Source organism: Ursus arctos, unplaced genomic scaffold (genome assembly GCF_023065955.2).
Source record: "Ursus arctos isolate Adak ecotype North America unplaced genomic scaffold, UrsArc2.0 scaffold_23, whole genome shotgun sequence".
Taxonomy (NCBI): domain Eukaryota; kingdom Metazoa; phylum Chordata; class Mammalia; order Carnivora; family Ursidae; genus Ursus; species Ursus arctos.
Genome location: NW_026622908.1, coordinates 29,222,154 through 29,229,700, shown reverse-complemented (window position 1 = coordinate 29,229,700; position 7,547 = coordinate 29,222,154). Strand labels below are relative to the sequence as shown.

The window sequence follows — 7,547 nt, the reverse complement described above, 5'->3', positions numbered from 1 at the left end:
ATGCGGGACAGAACAGGGTTGGGGGAGGGGTCTGAGCTTCAGCCACCCTCCTCTCACCCCAAGGAGCTCAAACCACCCTAGCCACGGCAGCTGCAAAGCCTGGAATCAAAGCCTGGACTCATGGCTGCCTGGCCAGGCTGTGGCCTTTGAAGTTAAGGGCCTTCTGTCAGGAACCCCCACCACAATGAAACTGCAGCCAGGGGCTGCAGTGATCAGGGTGTTCCCACGGGCTAGGCAGCGCCGAAGACCCCAGCCCCCAAGGCCCTGGACCCGGCCTCCTCGGTCGGAGCCTAATGGGAGGGCATTCTTTCAGGCCCTGTGGGTTCTATTTTTGTTTCTTTGTTTCACTTCCTGGGCTCTCTCCTTTTCTGCAGAATCCAGCGCTAGCCGAGGTGCGGTGCGCAGAGGAAGATTCAGATGCCCTGCGGGGCCGAGCTGAGCACCAGCACCAGCCCCCACCACCAGAGGGCACCCGACTACAGGAACCGGCGCTCTCGAGAGGGGGTGGGGTAGGGAAAGCACCCAGGCTCTCCGCGGATCTCTGAACTACTCAGCCTAGGGCCTGGCCACGGTGGGTCAAGTCCGTAGTAATCCTGGAGGGGCTTGGCTGGGTGGGGGCCCCAAGTGTGGGGACATGCCCTCCTCGACCGAATGTTGTTTATTACATAGATCGCCACCTACTGCCAGGTGATAGTGTTACACTGCCAGCGCAGAGGGTTTAGGGTGTAGGCAGGAGTGGCCGGCAGCTGCTGGAGAGCACTGGAAAGGGACTCGTGTGATGGAAAGAGCACTGGACGTCGAGTCAGGACAGCTGACTGCGCCGCCACTACTTTCCGTGTGACCTCTCCCTCTCCCCTAAGTTTGTTTTCTCATCTGTAAACAGAGGGGGTGGGAAGACTCCGTGGTACCCAAACGCCCTTCAGGCTCTGATCAAAGACATGCCCCACCCTCCTGAAGAGCCCTGAAGAGGGTCAAGGAGGCTGGAGAAAGGCACCGAAGAACCGAAATGGCTGACTTCTGCTTGGGGCAGTGCAGGGGCACCCGGCACGGCGCTGAATCAGCGCGGGGGACACGCGGCACTCTGTCGGGTCCCACCACCCAAATATCCCCGCCTAGGTCGCCCGCTGCCCACCCGCCGCCTTGAAGGGGCGCCGAGAGAGTGGGGTCTTCTGCGGTGAATGAGGGACGATGACCCTGACCCGGCCTCCCTGAGAGGTCAACCGCACCAAGGAAGGTTCTCTCCGTCCTCCCAGCGCTGACCTTCGCGTGGCGGGCTGCTTCGCTCCATCCCGGACGCCGGCGATGGGACACAGAGCAAGGAGGCAGGAGCGCTCTGCGCAGGGTGTGGATCCACTTGGGGAGGCGGGTAATGGCCCCGGACACCGCGGGCGCGACCTCGTTCCGGTGATTGAAGCTTGTGGAGTTACCTCCACCCGGGGATTCCTGGCCCCCCACTCCAGCCACATCCTTCTCCCACCTCCCCCAGTCTCGGGAGCCTGGGCCCCGAAGGTTCAAGAAGTCAAGAGCCTGGAGAAATGCACTGTGCAAATATATCGACTTTATTTGTCTCCGTTCGGGAGCCTCACAGACATATCCAAGTAAAAAGATCGTTAAATAAACGCCGTCAGCCATCGCAATGCAAAAATAAATATCAATCCTCCGGCCGCAGCAGCAGCTGCGCTGCGCCCCAAGTCCCATCAGCCGCGCCTAACAATTATAAAAGTGTTCAGCGAGAGTGTGTTGGAGTGAGTGTGAACGGGTGTGCGCTGGGGGGCACGGTGGAGCGGTGTGCAAAATCGGACTTGCAAACCATCAGACAAGGGCGTGGAGCGGCTCGCGGGGAAGCCCCGGCGACCCAGGGCCGACTCAGCGCGGGGCGCCTCCCGCACACACTCACGGCAGAGTCCGTACTGGGAAGAGTTAAAAAATAAACATTTACAAGGGCAAAGAAAGCGGCCCCCCTCCCCGGCACCCCCGCGCGCTCCAGCCCTGGACCCGCGCTGCGCGGGGCGCGCAGTGCAGTTCGCAGCCCTGCGAGAGGTCCCGATCCTCGCGGGTCCCCGGGGCGCGGGCCCTCTGGGGCTCGGTTCGCGGGTCCCCGGGCGGGCGGCGCCCCTCACAGGGCCGAGTCGGAGTCGCTGGAGTCCAGGCTGTTCCTCAGTTTGCAGCTGCTGAGCTGCTCCCTCTGCAGCGACAGGCTCTGCGTGCTGCGGCGCAGGCACTCCAGGCTCTGCAGGAACGACTTCTTGGCCTTTTCCTCCTCCATGGGGGACACCCCTTCCTCCTCCACTTCTTGGATCTCGTCGAAGGTCACCGGCTGCGTCTTGAAGCGGGACTGGCGCGGCCGCCGCAGCCGGCCCTTGCCCTTGGACAGCTTGGCGGGCCGCACGGGCTGCGGGAACTCGTCGGCCAGGCACACGAAGTGCGGCATCACCGCCTGGTAGCTGGAGCAGATGCCCATCAGCTCGCCGGGCTTGGCGGCCGCCATGGCACTGCCGGCGTCTTCGGGGCCGGGCGGCTGGGCGCCGGGGCTCTCGGGGGGCGGCCGCTGCGCCGGGGCCCCCCGGGAGGCAGCAGCCTGGGGCTCGCCGGGCGGGGGATCCAAATCTGCTGCGGGGCGGCGGCGGCCCTCGCGGGCCCGAGTCGGCGGTCCTCGGGAGGGCGGGCGGGAGGGCCCGTCGGGGGGCGCGGGGCTCGGCGCGCGCTGCTGGGCTGCGCTCCCGGGCGCTCGCCGCCGCGGCTGTCACCGTCTGCCCCGCGGCGGCCCGGCCCGCCGCTTATATAGCCCGCTCCTGCCCACACGGCCGCGAGCTCGGATGACAGCGAATGCCATTTAAAGCGTGCGCGCCCCGCGCCCTTCCGCCTGACGTCGCCCCGCCGCTCTGGGAAAGTAACGGCCCTTTCCCCAGCGCCGCCCGCCCGCCCCCAGCCAACCCGGCTCCGGAAGGCAGGCCCCGCCCGCGGGGTTCCGGGAGCATCCGAGGCCCCAGGAGCACGCCGCGGGGCGGGGTGGCCGGAGAGCCGGCGGGGGGCAGAGGGGGGTGGGGGGCTCGGATCGGCCGCACTGTGCTGCCACTGCCCGTCTGGGGATCCCCAAGTTCGTACAGACCGTGGCGGCCGCGGCGGCGCAGGTTCCCTTCCCCCTCCCCAATCCCAAACGCACACCCTCAAGTCGCTCGCTGGTGATTCCGCCGCGGGTTCTGCGTCGGGCGCGTGCTGGAGGCAGCTCGCAGCCCTCCTCGCATCGGGGAGAGCGGGGCGCGGGGAGAGACGGGGCACCTGGCTCCCCAGAACTGAGTTCAGAGAAAGGGTTGGGTTTCTTCTCTGGATCTTTGTCACCCCTCCCCAGACAAACGGAAATCCATATATACACACAAACACGCACAAAGCCGTACATGAATAAAAACACACCCCTATTATTCCATCCCGGTTCTTCCCTTCCCTAGCCGTCTTCTGTCTCCTCATAACCCCACCCCCAAGTTCCTCGGCGCTAGGCCCCCCTAGTCCTGCTCAGAAGAATGACACTTGGATAGGCACTAATAACAATGATAATAACTACAATCTGGAGAGCTTTACTCCAAGCCAGCCAGTGAGCTTCGTTTTACATATATTACCCTACTTAATCTTCATAACAGCCCTGTGAGGTAATTGGTATTCTCCCAAATTTACATATGAGATAGTGGAGACACAGAGAGGATAAGTAGCTAGTCCTCCAGTGACGGATGGAAGCAGGTGGAGTAGACTGCACAGCGGGCGCTATGATGGTCCTGAGCTGAGGGCTGGTACCCGCCAGTGCCCCTGGGGCTTCTAAGAGCAGGTCCCCTGGTTTCCCTGACTCCCAAGAAGGAACTGTGAGCACTGCCCCAGACCACATGGGCCTCAAGGGTGGCAGGCAGAGGGCCCAGCTCACCCTGCCTCCAGGCACCCAGCTAGGCTCACAGGGCCATGGGAAAAGGAGGGAATCAATGGGATTTGGCCTCCATTCCTTCCACAGCCATTCAACACATTCATTAAGGACCTACTGTGTCCCAGCTCAAGAGTCACATTCCAGTGGGTGGGGCAGACAATAAATACCCAAACAAGACCGTGTTTTTGGGTGGTGTGAGAGGGATGCAGATGGAGAAAGGTGCAGAAGGGGTGGCCAGGAAAGACTTCTCAGTGTAGGTGATATTTAAGGTGACCCTGAGGGACAATAAGATCACTGCTACATGCTTAATATGGGCCATGCTCTGAGTACATTTTATGCCTTACTCCTCTCCACAGCCCTCAGAAACAAATACTTTCATTACTGTCCTTTATGCATAGAAAAGCTAAGCAACTTACTCAAGGTCACACAGCTAGTAAGCAGCAGAGCTGAGATTCAAACCCAGGTGACTTAGCTCCTAAGCCCTCACTCTTAACTTACCCTGAAGCCCTTTGCCCTTGGAGTACAAAGAAGGAACCAGAGTGTGACCAAGTGAGAGAAGTGTGTTTCAGGCAAAGGGAACCCTAGGGCAAAGGCACCAAGGCGGGGAAGAGCTCGTGAGAAAAGCCATGTGGCTAAAGCAGAGTGGGAAGGGGGGATGAGAAGTAGGGACAGTCACGGAAGGCCTTGACAGCCACGTTAAGGAGACAGCATTTTATTCTAAGGGCAACAATAGCGCACTGGAGAGTTTGGAACAGGGAGCAACATGCTCCAATTCATGTTTTTAAGAGCTCGCTCCAGCTGCCATGTGAAGTGTGGACTGGAGAGGGGTGGGGAAGAAGCAGGGAACCCACTTACAAGATCATGACATCACCCCCAGGTACAAGACACTGAAGGCACGGACTGGGTGAAGACAGTGGAGAGGGAAAGAAAAGGTCAGATTTGGGATGTGTCTGAAGATAGAATGAGAGGACTTGCTGATGGATTAGATGGGGCAGTGGGAGGCATCGAGTTTGACTTTTATGGATTTGGGCTGAGCAGTGTTAGATGGGGACGAGAAGGTTGGAAAGGGGTAGGGCCACTGTGGAGTCTGCTGGCTAGCCATCAAAATCCTCCACCTATGGGGGCGAGGCCTGGAATGCTCCTAGCAGAAGTATATCACGCGAGAGAAAAGGTAATCTTAAGGCAATCGTATTTGGGATTTTCTTTTAACAGCGGCTTAGCAATACTCTAATACAGAAATTGGTACCAGGAATGCAAAGCTGCCATTTGTAAAAATGCTAACATCTGTGGCACTGGCTTGGCCAACAGGTGGTGAGCAGTACGGAAACCAGGAGTGGAGGATGGAAAGCTGGTGACCTTTGTTACGCTGTGACAAAACATTTATGAAAAACATTACCTGTGTTAATTCAGAAGGCGGACCACATGCCTACTGAGCCTGTAATTCTAGAAAAATGGCTGGAAAGAGCTAAAAATATTTGCACATGTTAGCTGCTCAGTGATGTTTTTAGCCAGCTACCCCAGGAATGAGATTGGCTAGTTTACAAGAAGAGATGACCAGAAGGGGAGATAATACAGAGAACTGCTATTGTCAGGGCTGGAACGCCCAGCTGGTTTTGTCCAAAGAGCAGAAGATTAGGCTGTCGTGGCTTGCAGCCTCTCTCCAAGCTTGTCCATGAGGCCATGCAGCAGGATCACCCCTGTAGCGAAGTATTATATTAGCACTGTTGCCTTGTCATTCAAGTCCATTATTTTAGATGCCTTTAGGATAACTTTCATTTAAAATGAGAGAGAGAGAGGGGAGTTGGGCAAGGCAGACAGACTTAATAACTCCAACAAGAAAGGAGCTCTGGGTGTGGTTGCTGGCACGTGAAACTGACTAAAGGCAGACCAAGTTTTTGAAGGAATTATTATTATCAACAAAATTGCAAGGCTGGACTTCAAAAGCCCATGATTCTTCCAGCCCAAATACGTACTGAAAGAAGACAGACTTTCAGTACCCCTGCAGGGCGGTCGTGGAGAGTAATAAACAAGAAGGAATTTGCCAAGGGCAAAGTCAGTCAAGGGCCAGGGAAACACAGGGCCAGAACCTCCTCCACCACCAGGGCAGGGAAGGCCTCATGGTTCTAGAAGGGGAACTGTGGCAGAGACTGCTAGCTGTCCAGCAGCTGGGTCACATTTCCCAGCTTCCCTTGCAGCTAAGGTGGGGCCATATGTCAAAAGAATCATCTCTGCAATGTCAGCAGAAGTCAATGGTTTGACTTCTGCCCCACTTGTGTAAGAGGAAATTCCCACCCTGAGCTTCCATGTTTTTCCTCTTACCGACTGGAAGAGTGGTTACCAGAGAGACCCTGGATCCTTCGTGTTAGTCTGGATCCCTACATGACCCTGTGGGGCAGAGCTATCTACCGACCTGAAATACTTCCCTTGGAGCTATTACATGAGAAAGCAGTCAACTGAATATTTTTAAACTGCTCGAATTTCAGGTCTCTATTATATCGACTCAGCTTTGTCCTAACCAAGAGAGCCATTAGACATCCAAGGTCACGTGTGACACTGGAAGAACTCAGGGGAGAGGTGAGGGATGGAGTAGCAGTTTGGGAGTCTTCAGGGTACAGATGGGAGAGTGGGTGAAAGCCCACCTTCCAGAGAAAGAAGGCTGGGACCAGCCAACACTAGGGGGCAGATGAGCCAGTCAAGGACTCAGAGAAGCAACGTCCAACAGGGTTAAGACAGAAACCAGGAGAACATGACACAATGTATGAGAAGGATGTTTCTAGAAGGAGGAAGATGATTAGAACGCCAGTCCAGACACAGGTCCTTGCCAGCTCTACCTGAACTTCCTGTGTGGCCTGGGACAAGCCACTAATCTCTGTACTGTAGAGGTCTCAGCTCAAATGCTGCCCCATCAGAGCTGCCTTCCCTGGCCACCCTATTCCAGGTTTTCCCTCGGTCATATGCCACTAACTAAAAGGCCTTCTCACCTGTTTGTTCCCCTCAGCAGTGTTGTCTGCCTTCCCCACCAGCCTGCCAGCCTCCACCTCTCCCCAGCAGCCAGGCCAGCGCTGGCACACCGCAGGTCCTCGCGAGTGGACGCCACCCTGCGCCTCATCTCCCCGTGACCTCTGCTCCCACGGCTCCTGGCAACACCATCTCCACCAGGGCTTCCTTCCCAATATGCACAGCTTCTCCAGACCCCAAATCCCCAAGCCAGGGACTGGGGCACCCGAGGTCACCCCTCTTAGCTTCCCTGGATAGAAGACTCCCCATCCCCAACTCCAACCCCAGGGGGTTGAAAGTAGGAAAGAGGCCCTTGGCTCATAGCAACAGTCCCAGTTTAGCAACCAGCTCGGCCCTCTTCACTTCCCCTCCACTGCAAGTCTGGCCCTGCTCACAGGGGGCTTCCAGGAAGAGGAGAGGGGGGGCAGAGAGATGGTCCTCCCCTCAAGGACAGCATCTGAGCTCCATATCACTTAGAGTCCTCTGTGGACCACTGACCTCCCCCAACCCCACCTACGGCTCTCTACCTCTTAGGCTGCCTCCAGGACCAACCCCAGCCCTAGGTGGCCTTTTCAAACATGCTCTGCCCTCCAGATCCGCAGGAGTCAGCCAAGAGCCACTGTCGGGTCAGGTGAACACAGAG

General features: G+C 57.6%; 1 protein-coding gene across 1 annotated transcript; it reads right to left on the bottom strand.

The window, feature by feature from the left end:
* Positions 1 to 1,160: 1,160 nt before the first annotated feature.
* On the bottom strand, positions 1,161 to 2,661 carry CUNH11orf96 (chromosome unknown C11orf96 homolog). Its single transcript, XM_026512077.4, has one exon. The coding sequence runs from the start codon at positions 2,486 to 2,488 to the stop codon at positions 2,117 to 2,119; it is 372 nt and encodes a 123-aa protein (XP_026367862.1). The 5' UTR covers positions 2,489 to 2,661; the 3' UTR covers positions 1,161 to 2,116.
* Between the last annotated feature and the right edge of the window lie 4,886 nt (positions 2,662 to 7,547).